At 57.8% G+C, this 15956-nt stretch overlaps 2 protein-coding genes across 4 annotated transcripts; one reads left to right on the top strand and one right to left on the bottom strand.

Moving 5' to 3' along the window:
• Positions 1 to 4695, top strand: SYNGR2 (synaptogyrin 2). Of its 2 annotated transcripts, XM_012756241.3 has the most exons (4): positions 5 to 167; positions 3005 to 3242; positions 3613 to 3752; positions 3845 to 4191. In XM_012756241.3, exons 1-4 carry the CDS (start codon positions 69 to 71, stop codon positions 4040 to 4042), a joined length of 675 nt encoding a protein of 224 aa, XP_012611695.1. In that variant the 5' UTR covers positions 5 to 68; the 3' UTR covers positions 4043 to 4191. The 2 variants fall into 2 exon arrangements, with proteins under 2 accessions (XP_075850932.1, XP_012611695.1); XM_075994817.1 differs by lacking the exon at positions 3613 to 3752 and having other exon boundaries at positions 1 to 167; positions 3845 to 4695.
• A 982-nt stretch (positions 4696 to 5677) lies between these two features.
• Positions 5678 to 15789, bottom strand: TK1 (thymidine kinase 1). 2 transcript variants are annotated; one of them, XM_012756240.3, is made up of 7 exons: positions 15634 to 15788; positions 15492 to 15523; positions 14534 to 14644; positions 12158 to 12251; positions 7047 to 7136; positions 6566 to 6685; positions 5678 to 6466 (listed from the first exon to the last, which is right to left on the bottom strand). In XM_012756240.3, the coding sequence occupies exons 1-7, from the start codon at positions 15697 to 15699 to the stop codon at positions 6272 to 6274; spliced, it is 708 nt and encodes a 235-aa protein (XP_012611694.1). In that variant the 5' UTR covers positions 15700 to 15788; the 3' UTR covers positions 5678 to 6271. The 2 variants fall into 2 exon arrangements, with proteins under 2 accessions (XP_012611694.1, XP_012611693.1); XM_012756239.3 differs by having other exon boundaries at positions 5678 to 6685; positions 15634 to 15789.
• Positions 15790 to 15956: the final 167 nt, after the last annotated feature.

A 15956-nucleotide genomic window follows, 5' to 3' on the forward strand; every position in this document is an offset into this window, starting at 1 on the left:
CGGGGCGGGGCGCGCGAGGCGGCCCGGCCGGTTCCTCTGCGTTCCGCGGCGGCGGCGGCGGCGGCGACATGGAGAGCGGGGCCTACGGCGCGGCCAAGGCGGGCGGCTCCTTCGACCTGCGGCGCTTCCTGGCGCAGCCGCAGGTGGTGGCGCGCGCCGTGTGCATGGTGAGCCCCGGGGGAAGACTGGGCGCCGCGGGGACACCTTCCCGCCAGTCCCGGCGGGGGCCGCGAGTCTGCCGGCCCGCGGGCGCGACAGGTGGCGATGGCCGCGCGTCCCCGGCCTGGCGGCGGAGTGGGGCCGGCGTCCTGCGTCCCAGCGCCGCCTTCCCTCCCTCTGCGTCCTGGGGACAGGACGCGCTGTCCTCCCCCGCCCCCGCACCCCCCGGCCCCGGGTCCCGCCGCCTACCCCACTCCCCGGTCCCGGCCGCGGGTCCTGCCGCCTACCCCACTCCCGGGTCCCCGCCCCGCCGCCCTGGCGCGGGGTGTCGGCAGGCGCCGCGGGGAGCAGGCCGTCGGCCGGCTGGCGGCGGAGTGGGAGGAGCCTGGGGGCAGCTCCTGGACAGGTGGCCCGCACGCCGCGACTCCCAGCTTGGGGAATTCACCAGGAAGGGGCTTTCCGAAGCCACGTGGGGTGCAGGGTGTGGGGCGGCCTCGCGCCCTGAAACAAAGTCTGCATCCTATTAAGGAGCAAGCCAGGAGTCTGCTTCCCCACCCAAGATCGGCTGTCCCAAAGGCGTACCCCCTCCGCATAAGCGGGGCAGACCCTTCAACGCTGGGTTGGGGTCCACGTTCTTGGACAGCCGGCGCTGGAAGCTGGACGAGGTGTCAGGAGGGACAGGCAGAGGGTGTGCCTGCTGTGCCGGGACCGTGCCTGAGACCCGAGCCTCCGAGGTGCCCCCATGGCACCCACACCCCCTCCCAGCCTGGCTGTGGGGTCTGACAGCCTCTGTCCTGGGCTGTGCCCAAGGAACAGATGCCCAGTGGGTCGGGACGGCAGTGCCAGGAGTCTTGGATGGGCACCCTGCTCCCAGCATCCCGGAGTTCCGGCTTCAGTCCCAGCTGGGGGTGGGGCTTGTGACTGCCTGCTCCAGAGCCCTGCAGTGGCCTGTGGGGCAGGGGCAGGGGTCCCTCCTGCATGTGCTGAGGTGGGGTAGGCCTTGAAGTTTCGAGAGGTGGCATGGGCTGTTTCTTTTTTTTTTTTTGAGACAGAGTCTCGCTTTGTTGCACAGGCTAGAGTGAGTGCCGTGGCGTCAGCCTAGCTCACAGCAACCTCAAACTCCTGGGCTCAAGCAATCCTGCTGCCTCAGCCTCCCGAGTAGCTGGGACTACAGGCATGCGCCACCAAGCCCGGCTAATTTTTATATATATATATTAGTTGGCCAATTAATTTCTTTCTATTTATAGTAGAGACGGGGTCTTGCTCTTGCTCAGGCTGGTTTCGAACTCCTGACCTCGAGCAATCCGCCCGCCTCGGCCTCCCAGAGTGCTAGGATTACAGGCTTGAGCCACCGCGCCCGGCCGGCATGGGCTGTTTCTAAGAGGTGGACTCACCTACCCCTACCCCGGCTCCTCCAGGGGTCAGAGTTCACAGCTGTGTCCATAGGCCTGCTGGTCAGACGCCCACTCCCCATGTGACCTGGGGCCAGGCAGGACCCACTGTGGGGCTGAGGCAGACCAGGGCTCTCATGGGGGGACCGGGGTGCCAAAGAGGCCGGAAGCCCTTGTATGAAGAAAGCTTACCAAAGTGGGGAGTCCAGCCTGGACTGGGTGGGGTTGGGGAGAGTCAGAGTGCACTGAGGCTGGGAGGGGGCTCCAGGAGGTGGGAGCCCCAGGGGCGCGAGCGTGGCTTTCCTGAGGGGCTCCCCAGGGTGTTCAGGCAGAGGCTGGGCACTCTAGAGGTGACTTGAGCAGAAGGTGACGGGATGGAGGGGGGTGAGTGAGACCCCAAGCTTGGGTTTCTGTGACTTTGTGGCCCCCCCTTGTTTAAAATGGGTTCAATAGGCCGGGCGCGGTGGCTCACGCCTGTAATCCCAGCACTCTGGGAGGCCGAGGCGGGAGGATCACTTGAGGTCAGGAGTTTGAGACCAGCCTGAGTAAAAGTGAGACCCCATTTCTACTAAAAGTAGAAAAAATTAGCCAGGCATGGTGGTGCATCTGTAGTCCCAGCTACTCGGGAGGCTGAGGCAGGAGGATCCACTGAGCCCAGGACTTTGAGGTTGCTGTGAGCTAGGCTGACACCACAGCACTCTAGTCCGGGCGACAGAGCAAGACTTTAAAACAACAAAAACTAGTTCCATGAAGGCAACTAAAGGTGTAAAAAAAACCCCACAAGACCAGGCGGTGGCTCATGCCTGTAATCCTAGCACTCTGGGAGGCCGAGGCAGGAGGATTGCTCAAGGTCAGGAGTTCAGAACCAGCCTGAGCAAAAGCAAGACCCCGTTTCTACTAAAAATAGAAAGAAAATTATAATTGGCCAACTAAAAATATATAGAAAAGATTAGCCGGGCATGGTGGCACATGCCTGTAGTCCCAGCTACTCGGGAGGCTGAGGCAGGAGGATCGCTTGAGCCCAGGAGTTTGAGGTTGCTGTGAGCTAGGCTGACGCCATGGCACTCTAGCCTGGGCAACAGAGTGAGACTCGGTCTCAAAAAACAAAAATCCCCCAAAAGCAAAAAAATCCCCAAACTGGTTCAAAGTTGGGGTGGGTGATTGCCCTTCATCCCCTCAGGTTCCCAAACAAGGTGGTCCCTGCAGGCAGGCAGCTGGGGGGGCGGTCTGCTAAGGTCCCATCCGCCCGCCTTGTGGCGAGCGCGATCAGTTAGCGAGCCAGGAAGCAATTTGCTCATCAGCTCGGTCTGCCAGTTCAGAGGGGCTATGATGTCGGCCTCCAAAAGGGGACAGCAGTAGTGGAGGGGGCGGGTCCCCGGAGGTGTCCCTGCCGTGTGCCCCCATAGGGGTCTGTCCCGCGGCCACGCAGCCCTACCGACCCTCCTCTCCCGCAGGTCTTCGCCTTGATCGTGTTCTCGTGCATCTTCGGCGAGGGCTACAGCAACACCCACTCATCGAAACAGATGTACTGCGTGTTCAACCACAACGAGGACGCCTGCCGCTACGGCAGTGCCATCGGAGTGCTGGCCTTCCTGGCCTCGGCCTTCTTCTTGGTGGTCGACGTGTATTTCCCCCAGATGAGCAACGTCACTGACCGCAAGTACCTGGTCATTGGTGACCTGCTCTTCTCAGGTATCCGCCTGTGGCACCTACGTTTGAGCTTGGGAGGTGAACGGGAGTGGGAGGTGTTAGCTCTAGGGGTCTGAGATGGGGGGGCCCCCTTGGCCTCGAGGAACTGGGAGCATCTCGGGGGTCCCCAGCCCCTCTTGAGTGGACAGGCTTTGCCTATGTCCCTTTTATTCCCCGGGCTGGCAGGTAAGGGTTTCTGAGCGCCTGCTGAGACCCACTGGTGTTGAGGCATGAGTTCGGGGCTTGGGAGCCCAGAATCCCTGCTGAGCGCCCCACCTGGTCCTCCCGCCGGCCTCGGCAGCGCACGCATCCCCAGGGCCCTGGAAAGCCCCTGCTCCTCCCTGGAGCTCAGCCCTGCCTGTCTTCTCCCCAGCTCTCTGGACCTTCCTGTGGTTTGTTGGTTTCTGCTTCCTTACCAACCAGTGGGCAGCCACCAAGAAGGAGGACGTGCTGGTGGGCGCCGACTCCGCCCGGGCCGCCATCGCCTTCAGCTTCTTCTCCATATTCTCCTGGGTAGGTGGGCCTGCGGGTTTGTGGGGTCCCGAGGTCCCTTTCGCCCTGCACCCCTCTTCCCGCCCTAACTCAGGCTTTGGGGCTCCCTGCAGGGAATGCTGGCCTCCCTGGCCTACCAGCGCTACAAGGCCGGCGTGGAGGACTTCACCCAGAACTATGTGGACCCCACCCCGGACCCCAGCACAGCCTACGCCTCCTACCCGGGGGCGCCCGTGGACACCTACCAGCAGCCGCCCTTCACCCAGAGCGCCGAGACCACCGAGGGCTACCAGCCGCCCCCTGTGTACTGAGGAGCCGAGGGTGGGAGGGGGACAGGGAGCACTGGACTTTCCCCACATGGCCAGCCCCCGCCCTGTGCCTGCTGCAGCTGACACGCAGCCAGAGAGCCCCCAAGTGCTGTGCCCAGAGGGCTCCCCAGGCACCCACTCGCTCAAGGGCATTCGTTAGGAGAGGGTTTTTCCTAGATGGTTTCCTCATTGCTTTACCCCAGCCCTGCTTGGAGTAGCTAGAAGTGGGAAGGTGCCCCCGTGCTGTTTCGGCAAGTGCCTTAGCTTCTCCCTGGGCGCCCAGGAGCAGAGCCCAGGGGTTCTCTGCCAAAGACAGGGGTCGGCACGGCGCCTGTCTCCTGCTGCTGGTGCTGGGCTCCGGCCCCCGCCGCCGCCTCACTCAGGTTTGACTTCGTGCTCACTGTTGTTTGGTCTGGGGTCGCCACCCCGTGCCAGGGGCAGGGGGCAGAGCTGGTGCCCTTCTTGCTCCCAGCCCCTGGCGGCAGGGAGGGGCTTTGCCTGAGGACACCCAGCTTTATGTAAATATCCCGCCACTGCTCGCTAGCGTGGGGAGGGCCGCCCGAATGTATTATAAAGCCTTGGAGAAGACGCCCTGCCCTCCCCAGATGGATTCTGCTAGACGGTTGGAGATGGAATAAATGTTTTGTCCGTTGTCATTGGCTGGGCCTTAGCCTGGGGATGGGAGGAAGAGACTCTGCTCTGGGAACAGCCCAGAGGGGTGCTGAGGGCCAGCTTTATGGAACTTGCATTTTGGACAAAGCAGTGGCAGCCCCTCCCCAGTCCGGGGTCTCATGCCTATAGGCCTTTCATCAGCATCTTAAAATAGCAGCTGTGCTCAGCTTGTAAACAAGATGATTTTTCTGGACCGCCTGGCCAGAGTCCTGTTCCCTCCCCAGAGTTGGGGGAGGGCACCTGGGAGTTGCCCCTCTCACAGTGGAGCGAGGGGTGCCAGGCTTCCTCTTTCCTCCAGGGGGGCCCTTCATGGTCGTGGTGTTGAGAGGGCGTGGCTGCCCAGCCCACCCCTGAGCAGGCCAGCCGTCTCTAGCAGGAGAGCCGGGGCCCCTGGAGCAACTCTAGCTTCCCCTTTTGAGCAATGGCAGAGGGAGCTGTCAACAGCGGGCCCTCATAGTTTCAAAATCCTGAGTGGGGACGAATAGGACCCGACTCTGGGGAATTACAGGCCCCACTGCTGAAAGAGACCTCACAGCTGTGGCCTGGGCCAGGTCGCCAGCAAGTGGGGGTGTTGCCAAGGAGAGCGGTGGGGAGGCCATCTGGGAACTCGGGGGCAGGGGCCTAGAGTGGGTGCCCCCCCACGCCCCCTCGGATTCCTCCAATCGAGCTGCCAACAGCCCGTTTTCCGAGGCACAGCTGAGCTGCATCTTCTTGGCTCCTCAACTATCAAGTGTCTGTTTCACAAACAAAACCTGACCTCGCAGCCCCAGCTGGCAGCGGGACAGCAGCCTCCTCGCTCCAGCCAGGAAGGTAGGTGAGCGTTCCTCTTAGGACGCACTCCATGATCGGTTCTCAGTTAAAAGGGGTGGCGGTTAAATGACCACTGGTACTACAGAAAGATCTGGAAAATAATCCCCACCCAAATCACGTCAGAGCCGTTCAGAACGAGACCCGGGGAAGCCCAAGTTAAATGTGCTTTCAGCAACTAGTGGACTTTAATGTCACTTAATTCCATACACTGCAGCAGAAGCACGGGCCCTGCCCCCAGCACGGTCAGTGCCACCAGTGTGAAAGCTGTGCGGTTCTGGAGAAAGCCACCGGCAGAGTGTAGGAAGTGCTTTGAGCCCAAAGGGAGCAGAAGGGCACGAGTCCTGGCCATCCCCGAGCGGGGCGGGAGGGCTGAGGCTCAGAGTGCTCAGAATTCCCAGGGAGAACAGAAACTGAAGAGTGAAAGCCACAAAGGGGGAAGAAGCCAGCAGCGCTGATGTCACAATGGCATGTGGCTCTGCTCCAGGGCCAGAGGAGGAGGGGTGGGTCTGCAGCAGACAGACCCCGGCCAGCCGCAGGCCAGCTCCAGCCTGGGCACATCATCCCGGCGGCCGGGAAGGGAACCAACACAGGGCTGGTGGGCAGGCAGGGAGGGACATGTGACGTGCGGGGCAGCCTCAGAAAGTCCCCCAAGCAGGGTGGCCCTCCCTGACTTCCTCCCCAGCAGGCCACACAGCAGGCTGGGTGCAGGCGTCCGCTAGGCGGCAGCAGGAGCGGGAGCAGGTGGCCGTCTCAGTTGACAGGGCTGCGCTGCAGGATCTGCTGAGGGGCAAAGAGCTTCCTGGTGGCCGCCGAGGCCGCCTCCCCCGGCCTTCCCAGCACTGGGCAGTTCTCTTTGTTGTCCGGCCCAGCAGGCTGGCCCGAGGCCTTGAAGTAGCAGAGGCGACACACGGAGTGGTACTTGTCTGCCCCACCGATCACCTCAACCTGGCCACAGGGACAGAGAAAGGACGTGAAGGCCTGGACTCGGAAGGAGGCAGAGCGGTGCCCCTGCCCACCCTGGGAGGAGAAGGCAGGTCGAGCTACCTCTTTCTCCGTGCCCAGCCTCTTGGTGTAGGCGGCTTCCCGGAAGCACTCCATGCACACCGCGGTCAGCTTCACCACGCTCTCGGCCAGGGGTACCAGGTTCAGGATGGCCCCGAAAGCCTGCACTCCCGAGGGAAGACAGCCGGGGCACTCAGTCACCTCGCCCCGTGGGTTTCTCTTTTAAACCCTCTGATTCATAAGCACTGAAGCCAGGAAAGCTTGCCCTGACGTTGGTCCCCCAAAGAGCACCAAGCCCTGCTCTGCTCAAAGCACCTGCCACAGCAGATGGCATCTGGTCTGGACAGACTCACTCCTGAGCAGACTGGGGGGAGTCCCTGGGCTTGGGCAAGGCCTGGTCTGAGCTATGCCCCTTAGTGGGGAGCCCCGGTCACCTGCTGGGATGGTGTCTTTGTGCACTGCCCTACACCCGATGAGAAGCCCCTTCCCCCTCCAGTCCCAAGACCTGGATGAGACCCCTTACCTTCCTCTGGAAGGTCCCATCCAGTGCGGCCACGATCACGATCTTCCCCGAGTTGGCCATGGTCTCACAGAAGTCCGCGATGTCGGGGAACTGGGGTGACAAGGTGGAGGAGAGCCTGAGCACCTACCTGAGCAGCTCTCCGGAGCCTCAGAGATGCTGCCGGACCCAACAACTCCAGCCGCTCGGATTAGCCTGGAGCGACTAACACTCCCATGTCTACTAGAAAAAAGATAAACTAGGAGAAAAATGAGTGGAAGCCCCAAACAGGCAATTTGCAGAGGAAGAAATAGTAGTGGATAAAATGTGGGAAAAGGTGTTGGCCTTGCTGGTCTCACCACTGCCCTCTGGCCCCTGCCGTCCGTCCATTCTCGGCCTCCGCCATCAGATTGGGCCACCCTTGACATCCTATGTCTCCCCCGGGGCCAAGCCCAAGTCTTTCCCAGGCTGACCCAGGCACCTGGCCACCTCTCCACCTCACTGGCTCCCACAGGCACATTCCTGCCTCGGCCCCACTTGCAGCCCCCAGATTCCTGCCGGCTCCATCCCCGTAAAGCTTCCCCCCACCTTAGTCTGTGGCCCTCACGCTGCCTGTTCCTCTAATACATAGCAGTTGTCACCACCTGACGTATTACGTACTTTCTCCCCTAGTTAGAGTGTGAGCGCCAGGGCGGGGGCTCTGGCTCTTGCCCCCAGGACCTAGAATAGTGCTGCCATCAGGTAAGAGCTTGAAAAACTGACGAGTGAGAGTGGCCCCCCGGCCTGGCCATTCCACTCAGCGGGTGCATCCGGCAGTAGCATAAGACGTCCGTGTGTCTAAACGCCACAGACAAGGAAGCTTAAACGAGACATGGTGCATTTGTGGGGATGGGTATTTGTGGACGTGGAAAAATGGCCACAGCGTGTGATCTATTAAAATATGTGCGGTGGCTCACGCCTGTAATCTTAGCACTCTGGGAGGCTGAGGTGGGAGGATTGCTCAAGGTCAGGAGTTTGAAACCAGCCTGAGCAAGAGCGAGACCCTGTCTCTACTAAAAATAGAAAGAAATTAATTGGCCAACTAAAAATATATACAGAAAAAATTAGCCGGGCATGGTGGTGCATTCCTGCAGTCTCAGCTACTCAGGAGGCTGAGGCAGGAGGATCGCTTAAGCCCAGGAGTTTGAGGTTGCTGTGAGCTAAGTTGACACCACAGCACTCTAGCCCAGGCAACAGAGTGAGACTCTGTTTAAAAAAAAGAAAACAATACATGTATAAAGATTAGAAGGATCAAAGCCAACACGTTATGGGGTTTTTGTTTGTCTTCCGGGTTGGGGAGAAAGAGCAGAGCAGCCCCAGCAGCCGGCAGCTGGCCCCGCACTCAGGGTGGGCCCTGGCTTGGAGGGACGTCATCAACGTCACGGAGGCCCACCATCAGGCAAGGCCCTCCTGTGACCAGGAGTCAAGACGACGAGACCCCTCCATAATCATGTCTGAGCACAGACAAGAATATGGCATTGTCCCAGCCACAGAGCAGCAGACACCCCCCTCTCCCGGCTGAGGAGCGTGCTGCTGCTGATCACAGCCTCGGTCTGGTTGCCACCTGCTCTCCCTGGGATAAGGCTTGAGGTACCGATTCACCTTCCCCAGGGCGCCCGCCCAAGAGCACAGCCAGCCAGGGACACCTCCACAGAATAGCCGTGGGAGCCAAATCCTAGGAGCCCCATCCAGGCCTCCCCACGGTGCCCCCAGGAAGAAACCCAAGTGAGGGGGTTTCCTGGTGGTCTCTAGAAGACTTTGTTGGTGGCAAATTATGGACTTTTTTTTCCTTACCTGTATGCCTAACTTCTATTACCGGTTGAACATCCCTCATCCTAAATGCTCCAAAATCTGAAATTTTCTGAGCACTACTGACATGACACAAGCGGAAAATGCCTCACCTGCCCTCATGCGACAGGTCAGTCAAAACTTTGATTCATGCACAAAATTATTAGATGTTGTATAAAACTACCTTCAGACCATATGCATAAGGTGTACATAAAACAGAAATGAATTCTGTGTTCAGACTTGGGTCCCATCCCTAAGATATCTCATTATACACATGCAAATATTCCAAGACCCGAAAAAATCTGAAATCCTAAACATTGCAGGTCCCAAGCATTTCGGATAAGAGATATACTCAACCTGGTATTTCTTGTGGAGTAAAACAGAAATAAAACACAAAAACTGTTTTTTAGAAAATCATGGCTTCCACTATTGCCAAGCAACCCTGCCATGTAGCTGGTGAAAAGAACATGTATGTGGGGCAGACCCCGGGGGCAGGGCGCCCACGCATGCGCCGCCAGCACCTTAGGCAGAGCGCCCTCAGCCTGCGGCCATGGGATCTCCAGGTGAATCGCTTCTGATGCCAGCAGTTCCCACAAAGCAGCCGGGTGCTGCTGTGCCCTGCCCAGGGGCAGGGGTGAGCACGGCAGCTCCCACTCTCTGTGAAAGCCTTTCCTTCCTTGGGGACCCAAGTGCGGGCAAAGCTTGGCTCCGTTCACTGTCCACGCAGAGGGTGAAGCGGGGCAGGGGCGTTCCTTTTGCTGGGCCCCGAGTCCGGAGCTCGCCTCCTCCATCCAGAACTTCTTGCAACGGGAAGACTCTGACCTTGTGGAGAATAAGGCCCGCAGAGGCCAGGGCGGAACGGGAGAACGGTGATGTTTGCAGAGCGGGTATAATAAACACTCGCCGAATGAGCTCAAGTTATATTTCTTTGCCAGGGAGGAGGTAGACAAATAAATCCCTCCTACAGGTTACAGTGGCGAACAGGACTTGGTTCCCTTGTTCCTGGGGCATTTGGATGTCAACCAACGAGGAGTAAGAAGCGAAACGTCCCTGCCTGGGGTGTCCGGGTCGGCCTCTGCGAATGAGGTTTATGCAAAGACAGGAGAGCAGAGCGGTGGGGCAAGTCGCAGCAGCAGGTCCGAAGGGGGTGACCCCACAGTCACAGCCTCCTTGCTGAGAAGGTCATGCCCCAAAAGGTGATGCAATACCCCCGGATCCACTGGGAGACCGCAGTTTGGAAGAGAAAGGGAAGAGCTGTAACCTCATTCCCAACCTGGGCTCACCGCTGGGAATGGTGTGTGCAGACGCAGGGGTGCCCAGGAGCACACCTCTGAGCATCTGAAATAGAACGGGCACACCCACGGCAGGGAGCAGGTGTCAGGTGCCGGCTGGCCTGGAGCCCATCTCCACGAGGGAGACGCCCCGCACGGTGCAGGGGACCCATCAGCCTCCCGTGGGAACGGAGTTTGGGGCTGTGATTCATCGAGCATGTTGGGCAAGAACAGGCCCAGAAAGGCAGGACTGGCCTTGGGCGACAGGACCTGTTCCGTCCCTGTAGGGTATGATAGTCGGAGCCGCCCGATTCTGTACTGCGAGGCAGGGCAGGCGGAGATTCCGAACCACTCAGCAAACAGATTTCTTCTTCCTCCAGGGTGTGGAGCTAGACTAAATGTACAGCTGGGGGGCCGTGTGCCCAAGTTCCAGTCTTTGGGTCAGCAGAGGTGACATGTACAATTCCCAGCCTAGCCCACACAGCCTCACACCCAGGGCGATCACCAATGCCATGTGCTGATGGTGGTGAGCCTCTCGGGCAGGCCTGCCCTGCCCACCAACCGACGTGGAACCACGTAGGAGCAGGTGAGCGAGAAATAAATCCCCATTGTGTTGTATACGTGTATCAAATCATCACACTGTATACCTGGAATATATTCACTCTTTATTTGACAAATATTTCTAAAACAATTTCTATCATGTTCAGCTACTGCAATCTGGGGTATATTTGTCATGGCAGCTCTGGTTGCTCTCCCCAGTGTACTAGGGACAACCCTAAAACTGCCTGAGGGGTTAAGTGAGCTAATCCCCTTCAAGAGTGGGTTTTAGTTTCATTCACCCACGATAAACTGGCGAAAACAAAAAACTCCAAAGCACAGGAGAGAAATTAAGACCACAAAAGACAACCAACAAACTCAACCAGAGTGTGCTCATACAGAACTGGGAAGAGTTAGCTGGAAAATACTGAAACAAGATTTTTGGAAAACTAATGGAAGGAACAGCATAAGTACACACACACACAAAAAAAGAAATTGTCAAACAAAAATAAATATTCTGAATTAGAGTAGAAGATGTAAAAATAGAGTTATTGAACACACTTTGGAAACTAGTACGCGGAGAGGGGTGAGGAGAGACATTTGAAGTGATAATGGCTTAACTTCCTTCCTAGAATGAAAAGACCCACCAAATACAAAGTAGGATAAATAAAAGCAAACTCTCGGGCCGGGCGCGGTGGCTCACGCCTGTAATCCTAGCTCTCTGGGAGGCCAAGGCGGGCAGATTGCTCAAGGTCAGGAGTTCAAAACCAGCCTGAGCAAGAGTGAGACCCCATCTCTACTAAAAATAGAAAGAAATCAATTGGCCAACTAATATATATAGAAAAATTTAGCCGGGCATGGTGGTGCATGCCTGTAGTCCCAGCTACTCGGGAGGCTGAGGCAGGAGGATGGCTTGAGCCCAGGAGTTTGAGGTTGCTGTGAGCTAGGCTGACGCCACGGCACTCACTCTAGCCTGGGCAACAGTGTGAGACTCTGTCTCAAAAAAAAAAAAAAAAAAAAAATAGCAAACTCTCCCCTGGACACATTGTTCTGAGACTAGACCGATTACCTGCCCAGGGAGTAACCATTAGACTGATAACAGCCTTCCCCTTTCTTTTCAAACCTAACATCTGCTACCAGCTTAAACTGGAAAACACAATGAAGACATTTTCGTGCAAAGATTGGCAGAGCTTCCAAATAAACCCATATGGAACAAGCAAAAGCAACAATGAACCCAACAGAACACCCCCCTAGGTACCAGTGTTGAGAAATGTTTTTCCACTGCAAATATTTTTTTTTCTAAAAAAGGTAAAAATATGTTCGGTATGACAATAACATGGGAAGCAGCAAGGGGAATTCAAAGAGTGCTCACACACTGGTTGAGGCAACTTAACCTTGTTACTTTCACTGAAAGGTCTAAAACAGAACGGGTAACTTCCAAACCAGCAGGGACAGGGAGGGAGCTCATAGGAAGAACAAGGCCAGGCCAGGCCAACTTACAAACTGCCCTTCATCGATGCCTATGACAGCCACGCCCAGGGCCTCCTGGGCCACGTCCCGGAGCAGGCAGGCCGGCAGCGCCTCCATGGTGTTCCTGGAGGAAGAAGCCAGAGCGTGAGCAAGGCAGACCGGGAGACCAGACACCAGCATGGGGGGCCGGGAACGGCTATTGGCTTGCAGGGCGTAGAGAAGCCAGCGGCTATGGAAAGGCAGCAGGGAGAACAAAGGCCCTTGTTCGGAAAACCAGTTATTTAATACAAGCTATCGCACTTGACGCTTCAGACTAGAAATTAGCAATGTCCAATATAAAGCTCAAAAGAGGGCCGGGCGCGGTGGCTCACGCCTGTAATCCTAGTGCTCTGGGCGGCCGAGGCCAGCGGATTGCTCGAGGTCAGGAGTTCAAAACCAGCCTGAGCAAGAGTGAGACCCCGTCTCTACTATAAATAGAAACAATTTAATTGGCCAACTAATATATATAGAAAAAATGAGCCGGGCATGGTGGCGCATGCCTGTAGTCCCAGCTACTCGGGAGGCTGAGGCAGGAGGATCGCTTGAGCCCAGGAGTTTGAGGTTGCTGTGAGCTAGGCTGACGCCACGGTACTCACTCTAGCCTGGGCAACAAAGCGAGACTCTGTCTAAAAATAAACAAAATAAAGCTCAAAAGAGACTCAAAAACTCTGCTATGCTTCTGTCTAGACAAGTCCGACATGGGGGCAGAAAAGGCCGACTTCCTCCTCAGGCACGGGCCCAGGGCCCGTGATACCGTTAAGAGCCAGCAGAGTGCTTCCATTTCTTCTGAAATTCACAAGAATAAGTAAATATAACTTGATCTGCATTATATTTGTCCTTACATCAATGCTGTCATAAAATATAATTTAAAAAAAAATTTTTTTTAATGGAGAAAGGGGTCTATGCAGGCAAAAGTGTCCAGAATCAAAGATAGCCCCACCCAACCCAGCTACTCAGGAGGCTGATGCAGGAGGATATAGCTTGAGCCCAGGGGTTTGAGGTTGCAGTGAGCCACGATGACACCACTGCACTCTAATGACAGAGACTCAGAGGGGGCTGGCCCTGCACAGCCCATGAACACCAGACTCCAGACAAACCCTGAGGGCCCTGCCCCAGGAGAGATAAGCCTAGAGCCCCAACCAGCAGAACAACGTTCTAGAAGAATTCCTGTTTGGCTACCCCAGCAGATTCCGACAAAGCCACTATGCAATTAGTGTGATTTCAGGACTTGAGTTTGCTCGGCTGTCATGCGGGCCCCCTGGCCTACAAGGAGAATCCTACCCAGTAGAGTTTGAAGGTGAGAGGTGGGTGGTGTGTAAGAATGTTCCAGTGCCATTAAATGACACTTTGAACCCCACCCTATCATCACAGCCAAGACCTTTTTTTTTTTCTTTCTTTTTTTTTTAAGACTGGAGGGTCTCACTACATTGCCCAGATTGGTCTCAAGCAATGCTCCTGCCTCAGCCTCCCAAGTAGCTGGGCATGACGCCCAGGGCCTTTTCTAAAGAAGAATGCTGTGCTGTGTCCTCTGCCTTTCTAAATAGCTTCTGTGTTTTCCTACAATGTTGTTTTCTTTTGTTCCCATTTTTGCGGGCTCCTCTGAACCAGCCTTCAGAGGAACAGTTAGTTTCCTGAAAGCTCAGCAGTTTGTGGCTGTATTTACAAAAAATAAAATACTTTACAACTACTGCTTAGTTATTATCTTGCTATAATCCTACTTCAAGATCTGGGAAGAGAATGAAACAATATTTCATGTGTTTTAAGTCCCCTCTTCCTTTGCCAGATGGAGAAGACCAGTGACACATGGGCAGAACTCGGATTTAAGCCTAAGTCTGAGGTTGCAGTGAGCTATGATGACGCCTCTGCACTCTAGCCAGGCTAACAGAGCTGAGACTCTGTCTCAAAAAAAAAAAAAAAACCGGTATGCACGCCAAACAAAACCACTCTGCAGCCTCTGAACAGGGGTGAACTCTAGAGCAGAGTTTCTCACCCCCGGCAGGCACTGCTGACATCTGGGGCCGGATCATTCTTTGTCCTGTGCGCTGCAGGATGGTTAGTTAGCGGCATCACTCCTGAGCTCTACCAATTAAAGGCCAGTAGCGTCCCCTCCCCCTCCAGTTGTGACAACTAGAAATGTCTCCAGATACCGTCAGATGGACTGTGGGTGGCAAAATCGCCCCTGGTTGAGAACCACCAGGCTAGAGCCCCGTGAACGGCGGGGCCCTCAGCTGCCTTGCCGGGCATGCTGGAAAGTTTGCTGATTTGAACTGTTCAATGCCAGGCCTCAGCACTATTTGCCACCCCCACTAAAGAGAGCTGTGACTGCATGCCCTGTGCCTGGAGAGGACCAAAGGGGCAGGGACTGACCGGTCATGTGTGCAGAAGCTGCTGCTGTAGCGAGTGTCTTTGGCATATTTGATGACCAGGCACTTGTACTGGGCAATCTGGAAGCGACGGACCCGTCTCATCAGCTCCGAGCTGCAAGGGCAGAGGGTCTGGTGAGGCCCACCCACGACAGGATCCAGGGCCAGGAAGACCCCAAGGGCACAAGCTGGGCTCCTCCACGCCCCCTAGTGCTGCACAGCCTGAGGACCCCACCTCCACCCCCCAAGCGCACAGAGGCAGCCGGGCACAGTGTACTGGGTGTAATACTACCGGGAATGGGGTTGGAAGTCAGAGTCCTCTACGGGGAGGGTGGCCAGGAATGGCCCTCAGGTGGTCCCAGGAAGGGCGGGAGGAGGGAGTGTTTCAGGCATATGGTGGGGAAGGTGGCCAGAGACAAAGGCCACTTGCAGGGAGGGTGCCTGCAGACCGCATTCCAAAGTAATCTCATCACAGAACTCTGTCCAAAGCGCTCAGGGCTTTTCTGAATTAACCTCACAAGGCTTCTGTGGGCAGCACGCGAAGCCCTGGTTTCTGGGTCCGAGGAGTCCAACCCCGAGCCTCACCTCCTGAGCAAAGGGTTTGGGGTGCGGGGCTTACTCGGGGGCGGGGGCTCACCAGCCCCGCCTCGGTCAGGGGGTGGTTCTCGGCCACGTAAGGAGACTGTCACACTGAGAGGAGGTGCACAGACACGCCCGGCCGGGGGACGTGCGCGGCCCCCTTCCGAGAGGGCCGATGCGGGGGTGGGGGGCCACCGGCTGGGGCGGTACCGCGTGTCTACCACCGGTTCGACCTGGGCGCGCCTTCCTCCGGGGCCGGATCCCGGGGGCCGGGGCCGGGGCCGGGCAGCGCTGAGGGAGATCTCCTCCGAGGGGGCGGCAGGCTGGGGAGGGCTGGGGTCCCCGGGGAGCGGGCGGCCCAGTCCCGCCGCCAGAAGCCGTACCTTTTTCCTGAGAACATGGGCCCGAGAATCACCTAGGAGAGAAGAGGTCACTTCGGGGCCCGCTCCGCACAGACACCGGCACAGGCCCCCGCCCGGCCTGCACCCCCGGCCCCCCAGGCCCGGCCCCGCCCGGCGCGCGCACCTGGATCTGCCCGCGCGTCTTGCCGGGGGAGCCGGGCAGCACGGCGGGCAGGCTGATGCAGCTCATGGCGCCTCCGCGCAGCACGCCAGGCCCGAGACCCCGCCGCCCGCACCGCAAGGGACCGCGCTTTCCCGCGCCGCCCGCCTTTAAGCACCGAACGCCGGCCAATCGCGAGCCGCCGCCCGGGGCCAGTCAGCGCGCGCGGCGGGAGATTGGCCGGGTCCGCCCGAGAGGGCGTGCGAGCGCGCGCGGGCCAGCCGGGCTCCGGAAATGGGCGTGTCCGGGGCGTGGCCTGCCGGAGCCCCGCCCCGCCCACCGAGGAT

The sequence above is a fragment of the Microcebus murinus genome, chromosome 18, assembly GCF_040939455.1.
Source record: "Microcebus murinus isolate Inina chromosome 18, M.murinus_Inina_mat1.0, whole genome shotgun sequence".
In the NCBI taxonomy this organism is placed as follows: domain Eukaryota; kingdom Metazoa; phylum Chordata; class Mammalia; order Primates; family Cheirogaleidae; genus Microcebus; species Microcebus murinus.